The following is a 22,454-nucleotide window of genomic DNA, read 5'->3' on the forward strand; positions in this document are numbered from 1 at the left end:
ATGCACACTATATGCATAATCATTTCAAGAATAAAAGAATCTTTAGTTTTCAACACTTTCAGCAGTTAAGGTAAGGATCAAAAGGCAGTAGTTTTTCATGAACAGAAAAGCATAAAACTAGAAACAAAATAAGAGATACATTTTTAATCAATCAAAACCACGCTGTAACAGATGATCTTAGCTTACTTAAGGTACATTGTTTTTTTGTTCTCCTTCAAAGCAATGCAGAGCTTAAGAGAATGAGTAGGCTGTGAGAGAAACACATTACATCACGCATCTGAAAAAGCTGAAACAGTAGCACTACTGTAGGCTGGATTTTCCAAGGACACGAAATACAACTTTTACAAGATACACACAAACTTTCTTGCGCACACTCACACACTCACAGTCACTCACACTCTCACTGAGTCATTGAGTTTGTGTAGGACACTAATGACACGCTGAGCATCCTCAGGTGACAGATGGTCATATTTTCAGTCAGCTCATGGTCGCTCTAAGTTCCTGGCATCAGAGATAACAGGTTTAAATGCTTGAGTATTCTTAGGAAACACCTCTGCAGAGCATACCAGGTCTTAGGTGGGCACTGTGCATGGCAATGAGCATTTCAGTTTTGCATATAACATACTAGTTTCTTTGATATGATGTAGAATAAACACATTCTGGTCACATTCTCTGATGATACCAAACTCACACCACACAAGAGGCACGTTTATTTAAAAAACTGACTTTAGTGACGCACAACACGTATGACTATAACTGTAAAGCTTTTCATTTTCTTTTTGTTCATTTCAGTGTGTGTGTGTGTGTGTGTGTGTCAGGAGGAGGATGACTGTAAGAGGGGTGGGAGTAGAGTGTTAGTAAGAAAGATGAAATGAACAAACAAAATATAATATTCAAGAACTCTGAAAAGGGCTCCATGCTTTTGAGAGATTTTGAGAGGAACAGAAAAACAGATTGTGATTAAAAGTTTGGCAATGAGCTGGAACTTGTAGTTGTCTGAGACTTGAGCTAAAACAAGTCAATTTCAGTGAAGTTTCAAGGCCTTCTGCCAAAAGAGACGATATCCTGTCCAAAGTTAACTCCATAAAATCTTTATAGAACGGTGTAAATCAAAATGTTGTCACTGTATTTTATAGATCTGCATAGCACGGTGTAGCTCCTTCCCTGACTGGAAATCTTTAGAACTCAGGGAACATAGTGACATCCCACCTGTAGTGAAAGGCTACTGTTAACTTTAGTGAGGTCTAGTGGAAAGTCACCTGATGGCACTCTCACTGTGTTACTAAAAATCACACTGCAAAAATCAAAATATTCCAAAGTGTATTTTTCTCATTTCTAGTCTAAATATCTCATCACATGTAAAATAAGACATAATCACCCAAAGAGTAACTTTTCAGTGCAATATAAGAACTTATTTTTAGACAATAGATCTTAAAAATCTTATTTCAAGAAATCCTACCAAGATAATTTTCACATGTTCCATTCAAGGTTATTATCGTTAACAAAAACTAATGAAATGACGGAAATTAGAATTGAAAAACATTATCGTTAACTGAAATAAATAAAAACTATAATTAAATGAAAAAAATCATGATTAACTGAAACTGTATTGTGTGCTTATAAAACTAACTAAAATGAATAAAAATGATGGATAAAGTTTCTTTCGTTTTCGTCTTTGCCAATGTCAGATTTATATGAAATCGATTTATTTCGCTCCGGCAATTTTAGCTGAACCACCATACAACACTTCACGGTCCATCACTTCTCATCATTGCCGTTCAGAGTGGGCTTCTCATCCACACTCTACCTGAGACATGGACACTAAGGTTGAGAGGAAGCAGCAGAGTCCTGTTTGGGATTTGTATGAATACAACGGCGAAAACATATGAAAAAACTAAAACTAAGCATTTAGAAAGAAACTAAAACTGATAAAAAGTAGCAAACCTGCACTAAAAACTAATTAAAACAAACTGAATTAGAGAAAAAAATGTCAAAACTAAATACAACTAAACTATAATGAAAAATCCAAAACTATTACAACCTTGGCACCATTGACAGATTGTTTTTGTTGCTTGAATAAAGAAAAAAAAAAAAAAAAAAAAAAAAAAAAATTGAATTAAGCAAAAAAAATCTGCCAATGGAACAAGTGAAAATTATCTTGGTAAGATTTCCTGAAATAAGATTTTCAAGATCTATTGTCTAAAAATAAGTTCTTATATCTCACTGAAAAGTTACTCTTTAGGTGATTATGTCTTATTTTAAGTGTGATGAGATATTTTGACTAGAAATGAGAAAAATACACTTCTGATTTTTGCAGTGTACTCATCACTGTGTGAAAGACAATCCCCAAATTAAGCGGACTACAGTCTCTTCTCTGGTCTGTACTTGTTGAGGATCATGGACATGTAACTGAAGAATCAGCACCACTGCCATTAGTTAGTATTATATAACTTTAGCCTTAAAATTCAGTGGCCTACAAACCCATATTACATTTAGTGCTGAAATAAAATATCACTAAAGCTCAAAAAATAGGTTTTGAGTTTTTCAAAATGTGATCCATTGCTCTACCCCGCTTACTTCTCTCTCATCACAGTAGCTGAACCCAGTAAATGAGGTCAAACTGCTTAAGTAATGGTCTTCTGCAGCTGAGCTAATGATAGGTAACTGGAGTAGCAGGAGGTTACATCAGGCTATTTTAAGGCTCAGTCATCATTATGATGACAGTAATCTCGAATTGCCTGCTCACTGGGGCCAAATTACTTCTTTAGGGTACTCTTCTCTGTCTCAAGATGGATTCGCAAGCTCTGTGAGTGCATGAAGTAGAGCACCTGAGGGATTTAGGGCTTTGTCAACTGACGATTACCTAAATGCTTACTTTAGCTACTTCAGAAAACATACATTAACCTCAGTTCAGATTCATGTCCTGCAGTCCCAATGCAGACATCTGTACAAGTGCAAGTCTAATTCAAGTGAAGATCGGCCAGTTTCCTTCTGGTATACACTACTAATCAAAGGTTTGGACACACCCTCTCATTTAAATGACATGAGATCGACTGCAGATGGCCAACAAGTGCTCAGCATCACTTGCAGCTCCTTCAAGACTGTTGGAAAACATTTCAGGTGACTACCTCGTGAAGCTCATCGAGAGAATGCCAAGAATGCGCAAAGCAGTAATCAAAGCACAGGGTGGCTATTTTGAAGAATGTAAAATATAAAACATGTCATGAGTTATGTCATATTTACTTTTAACTACATAATTCCATAGTTTTGATGCCTTCAGTGAGAATCTACAATGTAATTAGTCATGAAAATAAAGAAAAACCAGGCGAGTCCAAACTTTTGACTGGTAGCGTAAGTCGTACTGTTCCCTTTTTGCACAGTGACATTTACAACTAGAGGAGATAATTATTCCAATAAAGTTTGCCTGTGCATGTTCATCCATTTAGGCAGAATGACTTGCTGAGGTATGCAACATTTTAAGTTTGATTGTTTGGCAGTTGGTTCTCCTTGAAACCAGAATTTCAGGTCTCAATCTACAGTCACAGAAAAAATGATTAGACCATCAAAAGTCATCAGCAACAATAGTTATGCAATCAAGTACTAAGGCCTGTGTGTATCATGTGACTAAAACAGACAGAACAGAAAACATGGAATGCCTAAAAGAACTGTTTTTGTCAGTATAATGCCATAGATATTGATGTAAGAACGTCAGTGATTTTGGTTATTATCAAGAAAACCATGGAAAATCGCAGATATCAGCTCTGAAAATAAATTCTTAGGAGCTATTTTTGTTGTTATCATTATATTTGTCCAAACAAATGTACTTTTAGTTGTACCAGGCATTAAAATTAACAAAAAAATTGAAGAAAACAAGGGGTGGTCTAATAATTTTTTCCGCAACTGTATGTAAAAGCATCAAAGTTGTTTTTTTTTCAGTCACTGTTGCTGGATGAACAATGATCTTATCCTAAACTATATCAGCAGGAATAAACTTTTTTCTCATTCAAGTAGTTTTAAGAAAGTTCCCCCTTACAAGAGCTAGGCCAATCCAAAGAGTTAACACTCTGTACGGTCTGCAAATTTGATCACGTTAAGAACCCAGAGACAGATACGATACATTGAAGCCTCTTTCACATATAAATCACATCTCTTGCAAGATACGTTATGTCTCAATGGGAATTTTTTTTTTTTTTTTTTTTTAAGAACTACTTCAGTCCAAGCTAGATTTCCTTTTTGTTGCGGTTAAAACAGCTTCACAATTTAACATCAACATCGTAAATTGGCAATGATCGGCAAATCAAAGTCTTAACAAGTGCTTACATTGCTTTTACATCTCTCTACAAATTGGACTTTGCATGGGTCTCTGTTTCATCTCTCTGCTGAATACATTTTTTTTTTTTCAGCGATTGACTGCAGCTGATTTGTCCATTGTATGTACGGGATGTGTGGCCAAGAGTTGAATTCATTAAGCAGATGAAAAGAGAGAACCAACACAGAGTTCAACACAAAGTCACTTTATTAAGTTTAGGGACAGGTGGAGCAAATTAATAGAGGGATATTCCTAGTTAGGATATCTTTGTTCAAGTGGATGCTGGCTCTGCCTGGGAGGAAAAATTTTAAAAAACAGAGAAGATTGAGTGAGAGTGGACCGTTCTCCAAGTAATGCTGTCCAGGTGTCTGTTGTAAAATGCAATCTGAAAAAAGGCAGTTCCAGTCAAGCCACACATTAAGAAGAGTTAAAATCAAATGGCAAAGTCAAATAAAATTCAGCCCCACGGTGTCCAAAAAGTGCACACTGAGTCATCAACCATAACAGTGTGGTGGGTTTTAAATGTTTCCACTGACTGTCTTGTATGATTTATCATGTTATGCTGCTTTTGCATTGACAACATGTGCTGACCGTGGGGCTGAAACAGGATGCTGCACATTATATGGTAGTGATTTTTTAACATATTGATTGAATCCACGAAATTTATGCCAATTTAACACCATGAAAGCTTCTCTAGCACATCATTATGTTCCTTTTTAACATTTGTAAATCAACAGATTCTCTAAAAATCAGTGGAAATAATCACAAAGTCATCACTATGTGATTCAGGATTCTGGCCTTAAAGAGTCGACAAACTGTTTGCCAACATCGATCCAATACTCCTTCCTGTTTTTCACCTAACCAAACAGTCATCTTAGAGGTGGCGTAGAATACCAGAAAAAGGGCAAAAGGATGACATTACACTGAATCTTTTGACAGCAGAGAGGACTGTCGGAGGGCAAGTACCCAGCATGGCCTATCCTGGCAAGGTCACAACACGGCATGATTGATTGGCAGTCTGTCGAAAACATACTCAATCTTATGTGCAGAGTCCTCTAACACAGATATCCATAATCCTTGAATACAGGTTACTGAAATCGATCTTGTCAGGAGCTGATGCTTCTCAGTCAAAGATAGGGTGAGAGCTTATATCCCTTTTTCAAAATGGTTTGTTGGTGTGTTGCAACAGAAAACTGAAGTCTCTCTCCATTTGTTCCTCATTTATTAGCTTTTTTCTCATTTGTTTCTGTCTGTCTGCATGTACCCTTTATTTTAACAGAGGTGTCCCGTTAATAACAGTCCAATACAGAGCTTCCCTGGTGTCCTTCTGCACCCCCTCTCCTCATTGTATTTTAGCTAGTACACCAGATCACCAGTGGTCATGCAGGAAAGGTTCATCGTGATCTGCAGGATGCAGGACCACTGCCCTACCCAAGTTGAGTGAATTCAGAGTCCAGCTCTTCTTCATTGCAGCCAAAAGTGGCGGTCCTGGAGGACTGGACTTTGCCAATTTCCTCGAGGGCACTGGCCAGAGAGTCCAGGTCTCCTGAGTCCTGGTGCTGGGCTTCCCAAAGACTCAGAATGACTGATGATGGGCTCTCCTGACAGGCAAAGTAGCACAGGTTCCTGCAGGACAGGAAAATGGAACATATCTTTAGGGTAGAACATGTGATAAAGAATAATTGCTGAGAACAAATGAGAGTGCCAGTGGTATTCGTTAGTAGTGGTCATGTGGATGAATTGCATGGATTATACTGCACTGCACTATTACCACAAAACAATACCTTTTTAATTAAGTTAAAAAATGGGCATTAGCATAAAAAAATCAGTGACATGCTCACTTACAGCAGAATAAAAAGCTCCAAGCAAGATTGCGTTTCATTTTTTTCCCCTCCTCTGTTGTTGTTTTAACACCCATCCAACAGAGTGCACTGTTTCATTACAATGAAGCCCTCTGATCTCCTTTTTGCCCTTAGCTTTCCCCCTCTACCCCCTCCTCATTATGATGTCTCCACAGAGTCAGACAAAATAATTAGAACTATCATCTAAACTAGGGAGACACATTCACATTACATGCATATATGGGTATGTTTAACTCGCACCAACATATGTTTGAAATCTTTTCCTGTTCCTCAGTAACATCTGCTTGCTTTTGGACTGAATGTCTTAATCATATAGTTCCAGTGACTGTTACTTGGTTAACTTTTCCCTCTCATGTTTCTCCAGCTGGATAGACAAAGAGAATACTCACTTTCAATACTTTCTCTCCATCATGTGTGTGTTGGGGCTGACTGCACAGATCTTAAGAGACTCCATGGCTATAAGCACTTGATTATTGACTTCTATTCTGAAGCACAAATACATATCACCCATCTACAAACAACTAAAAACCTCCACAGCCTACGCAAACACAGACCTGGCAGGACCCATGGTGAGTTAAGCAGGAGGTTAGTGGACAGAGCACATGCAGAGATGCTGCTAATGAGGAACGCTAACATGAACACGTTCTCTTGCCAGAGGCTGGCCTGTCAGCAGACCAATCTTTCAGATTTCTGCAAAACATCGTCTCTGCAGTTATTCCGACTGTGCTAAAGTTGGCCCTTACACCTCTCTCCCTCTCTGTCTTTCTATCTCTCTTTTTCTGTGCATGTGTTTCTAGATCTATAATGAAATCAGCAGTGTGGTGTGTTACTGAAGGCTGGTTGGTGATGGAAGATTAGGGCTGACACAGTGCCTAAATCCTAGATTAAAAATAGTATTCAAAGTGGGACCAGCATTAGCATGGTGGAGAGACTAGAATGTGCTTTTGAAAATGTGACATTCCTGCTTTCAAGTCATTATTCTGCTGTAGAACTTCATAAACAAAATATAACAGCACATAGCTGCTTCATGAGATATCTGAGCGTGGTGACTCAGCCAAAGGAAAATGTCAAATGAATACAATAAAGTCTGAAGGTGAAATGTAGGTTTAAAATTGCTATAATTCATACCTGTCTATGTGGAGCTTTTGAGCCAGGAGCTGCCAGTCCTTCCCCTTGGCATTAGTGGTGTCAAAAGTGGCGCTAATCCGCTGACGGATGGACAGGGGGATTTTAAAGGCCCTTGACCCTGTCTGAGAGGTGATGGTACAGTCCGACTGAGTGAAAAAAGGAACCACTCCCTTTTCATTCTGCAAAAAAAAAGAAAAAGAAAAAAAAAAACGAGCTGTCTGGATGATCTTGATAGTTACAGGGTGAAAATTTCAGTTCCTCAATTTGAAGACAAGGACAAGGACTTATTGAGACATTGTGCATCTATATGAAAAGCTCCCTGAGAGGCTCATTAAGCAGGCCCTTAAATCAAATCAAGAGTTATTCAGCGTAATAAAAGAACCTATTAACAAGCTGCACGACTGCCCACGCACCAGGCGCCCTCTGTTTCTCTCTTTTAAAAAACGAGTCGCTCACCTCCACCACAGATGTATAGATCTGCAGTATCTGCTCCTCGCCTTTGACCTGTCGGACACTGATCTTGCAGGAGAGCTGAGACGAGGAGTGGCTGTATCGCTCCAAAGAGAAGGCACACTGCAGGGGATGCTGGTTACTGGCCCACACCTGAGTAAAGGAGAACTCCTGCAGAGCCAGGAGAGGCCGAGGGTGGACAGGGAGAACGATGAAGGGATTAGGCAAAGGAGACAACAAACTCATTAAATCCTTACTAACGGCATTTATTATTCAGATCCACCATTGCCGCCCACTTCGCTGTTCACATGATTAATTAAGACCAAATGAGTGGCCTTTTTAGCTAATCGATGATGTTACCTAATCGAGGAGTTTACCCATCACTAGTGGGCATGAGTTAAAACAGACGTATATCCGGTTAACCCTTTAACCCCTGAGACGTTATCCCAGGTAAACTTGTTATGTGAATTTGTAGAAGTGTCAGAAAAGCTGCTGTGAGTATGTGCTTGTGTTCCTTTTCTTCAGTGGTTTTGTTTTACTGTGTGTTTTAGGGTCAAAATGAGGTAAAATAAGAGAAAAAGACAAAGAGAGGAATTGAAGTTTGACAGGTTTTTACTCAATAAGGCACTCAGAATGTACATCAGTAAGAGATTTAGAAACAAACTTGAACATGAACTGTGAACTGGAACACACTGAACAACAACAAATATTTGAATGTTGGTTTTAGAGTTGTACTGCTATCTTATTTAGAAAGCACTGAGCAAAGTTTTAATTGGAAAGAATTTAAAACAAGGAGTCTGTGTGAAAAATTTAATGTTGCCTCAAGCTTTTTTTTTCATTCATTGTTATACCTTTGTTATGTTATAAAGGATGTAATTGCATTCCATTCTGAAACGTTTGTATACTTTTGTATATATTTCATCAATAAAAAAATAAATGAATAAATAAATTGAATTTTGACCAAGCAGTTTTTGTTTTGGGGCTCTTTTTTTCTAAATATTTGGCACCTGGTTGAACTCCCAAAAACTTTTACATGGTCAAAACATGGTAAAAACACAGTAAAAAAAAAAAAAAAAGAAAGAAAAGCTAATCCCCACAACACTGCAAACAAAAGTAAAAACAAAAACCACAAGGAAACTGTGTAAAAAAAAAAAAAAAGGAAAAAAAAAAAAAGGAAAAACAAAAAGCCCAAAAACTCACTGCCCTGTGTTGTGCCCCCCATTCCACAGGTGGTGGGGGGTGCACTGAGCATGCTCAGATGTCTATGGAAAGCACAAAGTCTATTCTAACATCACGTTCTGACATTTTTCCTTTTGAGCAAATAGTTGAATTTTTATGAATATTTAAAATAAATCATACAATCACAATGCTCACCTCAGGCACGTCAGGGGTTAAAAGGGTTAACATCGTAAAATGCTTCTCATTATGGCAAAAATGTCATAAAATTTGAATGAACATGACTGATCTCACTTATAAACGATATGTTGTGCTGAGAGCGGCCTGAGAAAATGGTTTATTTTTCATTTATATTACCATTCAATTGCCGCCTAAAGCAAAGCAAATATTGCTTACAATTCTAATTCCATACATTTATGACCTAAGCAGAGTACATGTCATGAGGAAAGATTCTGATAATCCAAATATGCCTTGAAGCCTGTGACTTTGTTAGATCAAGAAATGTAATATGATAATAGAATTAGGACAAAAATGGCCTAATTTCCGCAACCAGCTCTGCCGTTTGCCCTGAAAGCAGCAGCTGAAAAGCCAACAGTAACAGAGCTTTGGAGTGAATGGAATCTAAAAGCCAATTTTGACTTCCATTACTAACTACTGCATGACCCAGACGTCGGTGCGGTGAGAACAGGTCAAAAACTGTTTTATAGATGAATCATCCCCTCTTAAGATACATCAGACATGAGGACAGCTTCTTATAAAAGCCTGCTCTCGGAGTGGTGTCTGAATGAAAGCCTACAGCCATCTTCCCTGTAGGACCCCGTCTCTTCCCTGTCTAAGAAAACCTTGTTGGTATTCTGGAAGCAGTGTAGTGGGCTAATTCTACTAATAGGATGTCACTGGTGGGATAAACATCACAGGGCATAGAAGAACACGCAGCATGTAGACCCCTAGGAGGGTAACTATAGGATGTGTGTGCATGTGTGTGTGAGTGTGTGGCTGGCAGTCATAATTAATTCTATAAGGTTGTGTGTGGGGATAAGATAGCTGGCGTTAGTGATCTCCTGCTGTGCCCTTGCTGCTGCCCTTCAGCTTTGATGTGACCTTATGAGAAAACAGATAAAGGGGAACGCTCTGAAGGAGGAACAGAGTACGCTGGGAAGATGAAGGTACACAGCTTCTTCCCAGGTCTGTGACCCAATGAAGTGCACCTTGGATTACATTAAAACTGGACTGTAAATGAACCTGTCTGCTGTTTCACATTGCTTCACAGGAGATGACACCGGTTCACACACACACATACACACAGTTAGAAGGAACCTACCTGGCAGGTGGTGAAAGGCTTGATGCTCCAGAGTAACTGTGGGACGTCCTGGATGGACACCTGGAGGCTGAAAGTGTTCCCCCTGAACAGCATCATTTTAGGCTCCTCCAGCAGCCGCCCGCCCCTGCTGCGCTCAGTTACTGCCACCTCCTGATAAAGAAAGGGATGGGTGTTTTTTTTTGTTGTTTTTTTTTTTCGGTGGGAGGTGAAGCAGGGGTAGGGAAGTAGACAGAAGTTCAGATATTTCATGTGGTTGTTAGACTCAGGGAAAAAAAGCTGCTGACAAACAGCAAAATGTTTCTGGCCACACATATTCCACAGTAATCCTGTATTCTTGTGAACTGCTGGAAGTCCTGCTACAAGGTGTGAATTGGATAATAGAGTCGGAATTGCCCCTTGAAGGGTGTGTTTCATGCAGTGACGGGAAGGTTACTTTTGACATATGGCACATTTTTTCATTCTTTTCCTAGATACCCTGTTAAAAATGTAAAAAAAAAAAAAAAATCAACAACTGACTGAGTTCATAAAGTAATGTAATATTACTGTTTGATTACTTTATCATGTTTTATACAATGACACTAAAGCCATTAGTATTTTTTTTTAAATCAGGCAGTGTGGACATCAAAAGAGCTCAATTACTGATAATTAGGCACTATTACAATGTTTCAGAAAGTAAGTATTGTTGAATTTCTAACACTGAAAGGAGTGGAGCCATGGTTCTGTTACTACTAGTGATATGCAACCTCCCTACAGTGGTGTGCAGAATTAAGCTAAAATCTTTATTTTTAATTAGATAAAATTCATGTAAATATGTTTTACCTTTCCTGTATTATTATCAGTATCAACTAATCTATGTTAGACTACAGGCTTATGAGCTGCATTGATTACTAGCCAAATTCAGAGTTTAGCTAGTGGTCACTCTATCTTACAAGCTATATTGATGAATAGTTAAAAATCCCTACAGTTTTGCCTCCAGAGGGTACTGATAGGGAAAAGAAGGATGGATCAGGAGACTATTTGGGGAGTCTTATTTTTTCGTCTTCTGCCCACAATTGACCACAAGTCTCCACTTAACGTGCTAGCAGCAAATGTTATAAAACAGAAAAAAATATGACTTTTCACTACATTTTTTCCACAAAGAGTCATATTTCTGTTTTGCATATTTAATGTGCAGGTTAGTTCTACACAATGCGCGGTATAAAGTTTGAAAATCATTGACTCGGAGGAAGACGCATTGATTTCAATGGCAGATGAGATGCAACAGCGGTCTAAATTCCAATAGAGAACCAATCAAAAACAACATTACAACAAGCCATCACACTCTGGAGTATGTATGGTCGGAAAACCTGACAAAAGAAGGTATTCCTATATGATTAAGAAATGTTACATATTCTGTTTACTGAAAATAATATATTCAGATATAACCCTTTTGATGTAATTACCAACATTTTGAGTAGTTTTATTTGGTGGTTGAATGAGTAAAGGCTAAATGGTGACAGCAAAGAATGCAGCAAAAAAAAAAAGAGGGAAATAAGAAAATCAATATGCTCTTGTCATGGTGGTTATATTCTAAAAGCACACCCACACCTTTGCAAATCTCTAATGGAATCTTCTAGAGGCAAACCTCCTCATTTCTCTTGTGTGTGTTGCTGACAGGTCTGTCAGAGTCAACAGGCTAAAGGTCTGTGAGGATGTGTGGGATTTGTCCAGAGTTTTGTGTCTCAGACAGAACTGTGTGTTTGTGAGAAGAGTAGAAAGAGGAGAGAGCCATAAAATTGGAGTTGTTTGTTTTTTATATTGTTCCCCATTGGGTAGTGTGTATGTTCAGTAGGTCAACACAGCAAAACAAGAGAAAAATAGATAATACAGCCAGTGGAAAGGGTCCTTATAGGTAAATATACCACTACATGCTGACAGAGGGTCAGAAGTGATGATTGAAACTCTATATGGATGTTGTTATATAAGTGCTTTTTTTTTCCCGGAAAATGTACACGATGGGAAATAAAAGAAAAAAAAAGTAATATAAGCTCCTCTTATTTCGTACAGTTGCTGATTAGTCCAGATATATTACTGAAAATGTGAAATATTTGCACAAAATCTCTTCAGCTTCCACAGCACTGCTGGTAATGTAATGCAAAGTGAATTTTCGAGCTTTCAAACGGTATCACTGACTGTAAAATCTAAAAATTTTAGTAGTGCCCTCCCTCTCTTCCAGCGCCCTGGATGCTGACAACAAGGAACCAAAATGGATCAAAGTGACAGAATACACGGGTGATAAATGACATCGCAGGCTAAAAATCTGATTAAGAGAATAGCGCGATTTGTTAGTCAAACACACTGGGTTGTAAACAGAGACAAGATATATGGAAAATATAAACAGATTATGCAAGTCTTTTGTCAGCATATTTTCTTGTGACACATCGGGTTTGCTACTTCTTTGTGATACTATAGTTTTTTCAGATCTATTAAATAACAGTAACGTAGTACGTGTCCCTGCGTTCCTATACACTGTGGTGTTTGTTGTGCTCTTGTGTTTAGATTGATTGCACTTGAAGCGTGCAGGAGGGATGGGTGTGAGTCCTGTGCCCATGGTGCTTACCCTCTCAGTCACACAGTGCAGAGAGGGGAAATGCAAAGCATACAGGCTGTCTTCAACCTGATCGATTCCTGCTTCAAACTCACAGGGGAAATTAATTGTCGTATGAACAACAAACAAAAGCCAACAAAAAAAGAACAAATGAACAAATAACAATGTCTGACTGATGGAGAGGCAGAATGAATTGGCTCTTGGCACCTACATCCAATTTTTCTTTGTTCAGATGCAATTCTGCCTCTTGAATGAAACCTTAAGCGCGCAGGACGACTGCTCTGAAGGCAATATCAGCTATACAGGATGACTGTCCGCAAGATTACTATTTAAGCAAGGATGTGGGTGTGTATGCACTCTTGCGAAAAGTGTTTTCTGGCTGCATTATCCTTGAATTAAAAGAAGTGCTTTATGCTTTTTATTGAGCACAATCACAGAGGGGAAGGGCAAACTTTTCACAAACTACACCCTGATTAGCTTGGTGTTGCATCTGCGAAAGTGTCTCATTTGAAAGTGTTCACATATTCGTCACATAGAATGCAATGTTGAAACACATTTAATTAACAGAGTGCAAATTAAATTACACACAAAAAAAGGGCAAGAAAGCAACCTTGGAGCATCTGTTGTCTTTGTAATTAAAAGTCCCTCTTTGTCTCATAGTCATCAAGCATCTCCCAGTGGCAACGTTACCGAACAGGCAGAACTTCAATGGAGCACAAAAAAATTCAAACAGCAATTCTTCTAAGCGGGTCCATCAGCCACAGCCACAACCAGAACTTGAACTTAAAAAGTCACTTTACTACAATGTATACGATAGTAGGTAAGTACTGTCTGGACACCTGTGTAAACGTGTTCTTTTGTTAAGAGATCCAAGAATAAGTCAGGATTCTTTTCGGTCTCATTTTTATAAATTTAATTTTGACTTGATCTGACCACAAAGTACAACTCAGCGCTGAGGATCCACAACAAGCAGGAAATGGATCCAGACATTCCAAAGCACATCACTTTTATAATCCTTGTAAAATGATCTTCAAATTATGGGATGACCCCTTGTGGGCTAAGTGGGTTGGGTCACAGAAAATGGTCTGGTGTTACCTGACTAAAGTTAAGCAGATGTTTAACCCTATATTGACAGTGTGTTTACATCTGATCTCCTGTGGTTTACAATCCTATGGGGACATGTATTTAAATTGTACCTAAGGTAAAACCTAATGCTGCATTCCAGGCAACCCATAACTCGTGTTTTTCCAACCTTCTACAGGTGAACAGGCACTGGAATGGCAGTCAAACCTGTGACTTCCCACCTGTGAATTCGTACTAGATCCATGTACTCACAGTTCTGAGTTCTGACATCACATAGCAATGGCAGCCCCCATGGATGAGGTGTTTATGCAGATTTTTTATTAAAACAAGGTATTGCTCTGACATTATTTATCTGGAAATATTCTGCATAATCAGCAGCTGCTCTAGCGTTAGCTAGTTTTTAGTCCACTGAGTGCAAGAACAAATTAATGCCAAATACGTATCCAAATATCCAAATAACATAACATAAAAGGTAGAACAGCTTCTCATGGGCGGCCATGGCTCAGATGGTACAGTGGGTCATCCAATAACCGAAGGGTTGGCGGTTTGAATCCTGCTCCGTCCCAGTCATGTGCTGTTGTGTCCTTGGGCAAGACACTTCACCCTCCTTGCCTCCAGTGCTGCTACTCACACTGGTGTATGAATGTTTCGTAGTGGTTGGAGGGGCCAAAGGCACAAATTGGCAGCCACACTTCTGTCAGCCTGCCCCAGGGCAGCTGTGGCTACAAATGTAGTTTACCACCACCAGAGGGAGAATGTGAGAGTGAATGAATAATGGATCCACTGTCCGTGCTTTGAGTATGCGTTCATAGAAAAGCGCTATATAAATCTAATCCATTATTATTATTATTATTATTATTATTATTATTATTATTATTATTATTATTATTATCTTGCCTTATGCACCGTTTTTACTCCTCTGTTTCCCTCAAATAAGCAAAAAGCAAACACCTCTGGGATAGAAATGATTGTAAATGAGCATAACGTACAGTCCACCATGCTGGTTTGTTTACATCTAGCTACCACAATTCCTTGCGCTCAGGCACTTTGGCGTGATTTTCCTGGAATGTTACAAAGTCGTGAGTAGTGGTTCAAAGTCGTGACTTACAGGCTCAAAAAACAGTCTGGAACGCAGCATAAGTCCTGTGTTCATAAATCTGTCAGTTTGGTATGTTGACCAAGATGTGACCCATACTATCCTAAGAACTTTACCACTCACTAGTGAAACAAAGGAATCCTTTCTTAAAACACTAACTACTACTGACTAATATGTGATTAAACTTAAGACTTCAACTATCTAAATTAAAATAATATTTCACCTGCAATGGGTTTTCTTTTACCTGAAATGCATGGGGCGTGTCATCCACGCAGTAGACCCTGAGGGTGAAGCCCAGAGCGTTGCTGGGATCTGGACTGCCAAACACAGCCAGTCTCAGTCGCTTTGCAGCCTCCTGGTTCAGCAGCTCCCCCACCAGGGCGTAGCGACCCGGCTGCTCCAACAGCACATGACACCGCTGAGCCGCCAGGAGACAGTAACAGGAAGTGCTCTCCTCATCCACGGACATCACTTCCTTCAAAGAGAAAGATACATTGCATATTTTCAATTATTAATACTTCTTTTCAGCTTGCAAATGAATTCTGTGCACATGCTATCTCTGAAGAGCTGTCCAGCTCATAAATTTGGATGTTAAATTTTGATGATTCAGCAACCGACAGTGTAGACGGGAGTGTACGGATTCATTATCACTGACATTTCAATTATTGCCAAGAATATGTTTGGTGAGTGAGAAAGACTTGTGAAGCAGCTCTTTGATTTATCAGGCAAGAGATATTGATAATACATACATTCAACATGTATTCAACTGAAAGAAATGCGTTGTTGGATATTATAAAAATGGTTATGATTGTACCACAAAAGACAGTGTGAACAGTGAAATGGAAAGTACCAGGATCAGTAATATTTTAACACTGAATAAGAGCCAAATAAATAATGACACATCTCTCTAAACAGATGGGGATACAGTATTCCTGACAAAACAGATTAGCAGGGTGCAATTGTGTCTGATGGCCAATTGCTCTTCATCCTGTGCTCAATCCTTCCTAAATCACCTTTGAAACATGACTGTGACCCACGGGTCCCCTCTGCATATGGCCCAGCTAAGGCATATAAAGCATTCCAGGGTAATTTAGTGGACCACAGCTTCCTAAACCTGCTCCATTAGCGCTGCAGACATGAGGGATCTCCATGACATAGCTCATCCCCGCCAGGCAGCCAGGGAGAAATGATGGAGTCAAACTCTAGCGGTACAAAAGTGCACGCTTTAATGGGAATGGCACTGAGAGGCAGATGGAGCGAAAGAGAGGAGAGAAAAGGAAGGAGAGAGAGGGCGGCAGAGAGACCTCCATCTCCTTTTATAGCGCTAATTCAAGAGATTAGGTTTTGAGTAAGCATCCTTCCTGAGATAAAGGGCTCATTATTTCACAGTGACAGAGATGGGTCACAATGTTGCGTTTTCTCGCAGAGCATCCCTTCCTCTTTTCCTGAACCCATCTGTCTGACTTCTCCTTCTTCTCAGACTCCCTCCTCTATTCTCTCCTTTTCTTAGGCATATAGCACCCATCGTGATGGGTCGTATGATAGCTCCCTTTTGTGCAGCATGTCTGCTGGCAAATTACATCTGTGTAAATGTCACATGGAGTGAAAGGACCAGGCTGGGTGAGAGCCACAGGCCCTCCAAGGTCATGTAAACTCTGTGGCTCTGGGGACGCGCTGCCTCAGTGAGGTCCATACAGCTTTTTGATGAGGTTAGTTAAACATTAAAAGAGCATCTTTGAAATGTCTCGTCTGCTGAAAAAGCACAAGAAAATGGATAGAGGGTGTTTGGATTGAAGTCAAATGTCTGAACGAGTCTGTGAAACTGTGAAGTACTGTCACATTTAAGGGCAGGGTTGAAGAGTGTCTCTGAAAGGGTGTTTTTATGAAAGAGCACCAAGTCAGAATAGAGGACTCTGCTGCAGGTATGGAAGAGGTTCTCACAGAGACTGGGGAGAAGATGATCTGGTTCCCCATCAATCATCTACTGATCTAAACTGTTTAATACCTGTTTAATCCACTAATCCAATCAATACATGTAAATAATCGTTGTGTACAGTTTGACATCTTTTCATGGTCATCAGATATGACCCATTTGGACGTTCAGAGGCTCTGTAGTGAACATTGAAACACCGTCATCTTCTACAACATTGATTCCCCAGTGAAACTCATGGAGCTGGATCAATGACAGTGGCTGGAAATGCTTGGATTATGTTCAGTTAATGATATATTTTACAGCAAAAGTCACTTTTTCTTCAGCTTTCTGTTTATAATCTAATAACCCTCAACTTTAATCTGAGCTTTTATGAACATTTACATGATCAGTGAATTAAAATACCTGATTTTCATTTACATAATGCAAAATGCACAGGATCATATTATAATAAATTGTGATAAATCACTTAAGAAAGGCTAAATGGAGAAAAATATAATTTTTGTAAGTGCCATAGAAGTAGCTCTGGGTCTTTATGGGTTAAAATCAGTTCGTACAAATGCAGGCGGGCAGTCGTGGCTCCCAGAGGGACATTTAATGGTGGCAGGGGAACGCAGGGTGCGGTGAGTGCGGTCAACTTCAGGCTTGAAGGGAAAACTGTCCTCTCCATAAACCTTGATTAAAACAGATTCAATAACAGAAGCTCTAGTGCCCATTTTGAAATTTATGGGCAGTGCAGCTATTTGCATGTTTTGACACGTTTTTGATGAAACAGGGGACCTCCTGCAGCCTGGAGTTAGCATGTTGTTCATCATGTTTTCTTGATTGCAAAGATTGTTTGGTTACAGCACCTTGCTTCAGCTGAGTATTGCATTTTTTTTTAAGTAAATTAGTATCACAACAGGGTATTAATAGAGTTTATTTTCAACAGTGATGCAAGTAATGCTGACTGATAAGGTGTCTTTTTTAACACAGAAAAAGATAAACACAGTGCAAAGGACCATCTGAAATGAGAAATCCATGAAGTTCCAGCCAACCATTTTGCTGGAATCCAATTAATTGGTTTCAGTTAGGTTTGGTGAATTATCATACCATCAGTGCAACATTTAACATTGTCGTTGCACAGCACAGATTTTCCTCATGAACTCAGTACGTTATTAAATATAGATGTACATGTGGGGATGACACCAGATGTTCTCCTGACACATTCTCGCCACGAGAAGTTGTTGGTATTTTAAGTTATCTGTCAGCTATTCCTTTTCTCATTTTGGTTTTATTTTATTTTAAGCTAAAAACAATCACAGTTGCTGCTGAAAGTAATAGTGATGAGAGCATGAGCAGTAACGCTGAAAACAGTGAATGTCCCACTAGACCAGTGTTTCTCAAACTATGGGGGTGTGTGTGAAGGCTTGCAAGGGGGATCATGGGATCACTCTTGTGTGTTTTTTTTTTCTTCAGGTTAGAACATGTAGCAGGTGGAACTAATGTTGGAGCACCCTGGACTCATTTTAGGGACGCATAACAAACAAATCTACTGCCATGGTGATCTGTCACTAGACTAGACAAAGAGTTTAGGTTTGGAGAAAGGACAAGGATTGGACTAGAAAAGAAAAATGTGACATTTTACAAATTACATGAAAATATCTACATGTACGAACTATCCTTTCACGCAAAAATGTGACTAACCTGAACAAATATGAACAACATGAAATGTCTTAAGAGAAGTCCTTGCAATTTTACCAATGTTCTGCCTGTTACTAAACGTTTTGTGTATTTGTAGATCCACTGCGATCTGTAATTTTTAATAAACATGTGTAAATCAGAAGCTGAGGCATAATACTGTAAAAATTGCACTTAACTTTTCAAACTAAATTTGAATCTTTTCATGGTTGTTTGTGTTTTTCACATTTTTAAAGTATAGTTTTTAGATGTAAACATTGTCATGTCAATGTAATTTTTCTTTTTTCACTCTAAAACATAGACAAAGATTTGAAGTTGACATTATTTATAGGTTGTATGTTATTATTTTACTGGTCCGGCCCACTTCAGATCATATTGGGTTGAATGCAGCCCCTGAACTAAAATGACTTTGACACCATTGATGTAGAATATGGAGAGATGTGCCTTCTGTTTACCTGTTTAAGACTAGAGCTCACAGAAATACAGAATTACAGTCTCCTGTTTTCTCGTTTTAGCCGTAGATCATCTCTATGTTTTAGTTCAACTCCAACACTTCCTGACAGAAAAAAGTGATCTCTTGCTGCTATTTGATCTCAAACATTTTACAAAATTGGTCTGCAATATAGATTAAATATTTATGGTTTGTGGCCCAATAAACTGGCTGAAAATCTAGGAGTAACATAAATCTAGGTTTTACTATCTCATTTCACTGTCTCGTCATAATGGCTGAAATACCCACTGATGCACTAAAACAGAAGCCATGTATACTATGTACACAGGTTTGCTTTATACTGTGCTTTAATATTATTCAATACCTCTTTTTTATGGTCGAGAGCAATGTTTCATAATCATTATTAGCAGACTGAAAAAGAAAAGCAATGCCATTTTTTGGATTTATGACAGCACGAGGTAGAGCCATGAAAGCTTGTATTTTATGCAGAATGACAAATCTGAGTTGGCAACCCTGAAATCAGCTTGATGCTTGCATGACTCTACTGCAGGATGAACATTTTCATCAAAATAAGTGGGTGCCGTTTATCAGATCATGTCGATATTCTGGTGCAAGTTGTGTCTTTGTACTTGTTAACGTTTTGAATAGATGATACATCACAAAATTTGGACCAGATTACAAAAGCTGATGATAACAGTGTGCTCACCTCCCATTTGTTGTCCTGCATGTGTCTCTTTAGCCGGATGGTCCAGTTATCAGCAGAAACCTCAGCACAATGTGCTATGGTCATGGCAATGGGACAGGACAGGTCCAGGCCTGGTGGGCCATATGTGACTGCTGGACTCAAGAAGATCTCAGACCCATCATCAGACAGAGTACTGCAAACACAGAGGTTTGGGGCATACATTAACATGACATACAATGATTAATAATAATGGAAAAAAGTTATGATGACAATGATTTCCTGGCTGCATTTTAATCAAGCAAAAAACATATAACTGATAAATCACTGCTTAAAAACATGCAGACAGGACAGAGTGTGACCCCAGCTTATAAATAAAGTAAACTCAAATCCTTGGACACTCATAATGAATCAATCCCTGACTAGCTGACACACAGACACACAGATAGAGGAAGATTAAAGCACCAAGACTAATGGACAGTAGGGCTGGGGAGGACAGGCTTTAGCACACAGCGTGTAAGCTTTGTGGGTCGATGGAGCTTATGAAGCCTGCTCTGGCCGGCCTGGTGACAGATTAGCTGGGCCAAGCTGCTCTTGGCCAGGGGCGTAATCTTGGCTGGAAGCCCTGAAGACTGAGAGCAATCGATGGGACCACCATCAGTCATGCAGCTGGCCCGGCTGGACACCTCACATACAGAGGACATGATATTGGTGCTGTTGTCGCTGGAGCAGCATGGATATTTTCTACACATCATTAATATAACTGCTGCAGAGGCAGACCCTGACATGTAGGTAGGGGAGCATCACAAATGTGTTAAGTGTCTGTGTATACACAAACAGGAAACACCCATAAAATGAAAATGAGTTACTTCTCAAGAAGTACTCAGATCGAAGTCTTTGACTACAATTTGTAAGTAAACATACAGAAGTATTAGCATCAAAACACTTTCAGTGAGAAAAACAGAAGTACTCTGTATGCAAAATGAATGTTATTCCCGTTATAATACTGGAGTTGAAACTACCACGAACATGAAAATGAATGAGCACCTTCTTTAATTATTGACTTGCTTTAGTCATGTTTATAAATAATTAACAATATTTTGCAGGTTTAAGCTTTTCAGTTGAGAATTGGACTTTGTAACAGGATAGTAACATGAAAGTCTACATTACTGGATCAATAACTGATATCATCTTTGAACTGAGCTGATAAAAGCTCAATTCCCTATGTTGTGTGAGACTTTATTTTTAATTTTACTGTTACCAATCAACCCAAAAACATTAAAAAGGGGTTACGATCAGCTGTCTAAAAATAAAATCTCACATTCAGACAGCACTGTGGCCCTGCAGCTGCACTTTTGCACTAATCAGCCCCAGGCTCGGAGAAAAGCAAGGTTACCTGCTGCTGAGACTATGGTAATTAGCCAGATTGCCTGTGAGCAAAGATTAAAGATGGTTATTTAGCATCTCTGAATGTGGTTACAAGAACAAAGAAATATCACTGCGGGGTAGTGGCTCCAACATAGATCCAGTAATAGTTCAGGGTTATTAGTGCAGTCACAGTCATATGTGCCTCCATATATTGTACATCTTTTAGTTTTCCACACAATAGTCTTCAGCACGATGTCAACATATTTGTTCGGAAACAGATCACATTTTGACATCATTCCATGAATATCTGACTAACTCATTTCCACTTTGCCAACAGGCTGAAGATGGGGGCTCACTGGATTTTCTAAAATGACAGTTTCCTTAACTTTATACTCACTGGGTTGGTTTTTTCAAATTACTGGAGAAAAATGTGGAAATTTAGATGTGCATATGACTGCGGTTGTATTTCACTGGGGCTTCGGATATCAATTGTCTGATAAAAATCCTGCTACTAATGAGCCAAAATGCACAACACGATCGGCTTTGGTGCTGCTTTCGGGTGAAAATTGCCTCTTTGGAAGATCCTCCTGAGCCCATGTTATAAAACATAATAAAATATTCTGTCTGCATTGAATAACAATTTTGAGTCTTGCTTGTTTTTGTTGTTTTTCCCCACCTCCACCATCATTCATTTGCATGCTTGAGTTTTGGGCTTCATATGTGTCCTGTTTCACCTAAAAATGTATTTGCAGTGATGAGTTCAAATGATTTATTCTGGAGTCAGTATGTAATCATTGCCCCTGGTCAAAGCTGATTATTGATGAGTATGAATAGAAATAAAAAGAAACAGAATAGAATAGAATAGAATAGAATAGAATAGAATAGAATAGAATAGAATTTTATTGTCACTTGTCAAAGGAACAATGAAAATCTGTTTAGCAGCTCTGTTCTGTTTAGCAGCAAAAACAATTAGTGTAAAATATGACACAAAATCCTGAAAAATGTAAGCGAAGTACGAAAGTCACAAGATAAAATATTAAATACACATATCAACTAAAATACAACAAAAACTGCTGAAATATACAAAAAGCTAACTCTATACTACAGATAAGAAATATGTACAACAAATAGAATATATAACAAGGTCCATGTGTCGTAACTGTTGCACTGAGGCAGGGTCAGTATTGCACTGTCCATTAGACTGGGGGTGGTGGTCAATTCAGTCAAATTCCAACTTTATGGGCGACAGTGTATATGTGCAGCAACAATCAGGCTGAAGGGGCTATACAGGGTGAATAAAAACAAACAAACATACATTTTGAAAAAATTAT

The 22,454-nt window shown here is 38.9% G+C and overlaps 1 protein-coding gene across 1 annotated transcript in view; it reads right to left on the reverse strand.

The window, feature by feature from the left end:
- Positions 1-4,001: 4,001 nt before the first annotated feature.
- The window catches only part of LOC115430341 (netrin receptor UNC5D-like), a 217,099-nt gene continuing 198,646 nt past the window's right edge, over positions 4,002-22,454 (reverse strand). Inside the window, 6 exon segments of the mRNA XM_030150301.1 lie at positions 4,002-5,935; positions 7,300-7,478; positions 7,756-7,920; positions 10,247-10,396; positions 15,257-15,487; positions 19,780-19,951. Coding sequence (XP_030006161.1) covers positions 5,737-5,935; positions 7,300-7,478; positions 7,756-7,920; positions 10,247-10,396; positions 15,257-15,487; positions 19,780-19,951 — 1,096 coding nt within the window. The 3' untranslated portion in view covers positions 4,002-5,736.

The sequence above is a fragment of the Sphaeramia orbicularis genome, chromosome 12, assembly GCF_902148855.1.
Source record: "Sphaeramia orbicularis chromosome 12, fSphaOr1.1, whole genome shotgun sequence".
Lineage (NCBI taxonomy): Eukaryota > Metazoa > Chordata > Actinopteri > Kurtiformes > Apogonidae > Sphaeramia > Sphaeramia orbicularis.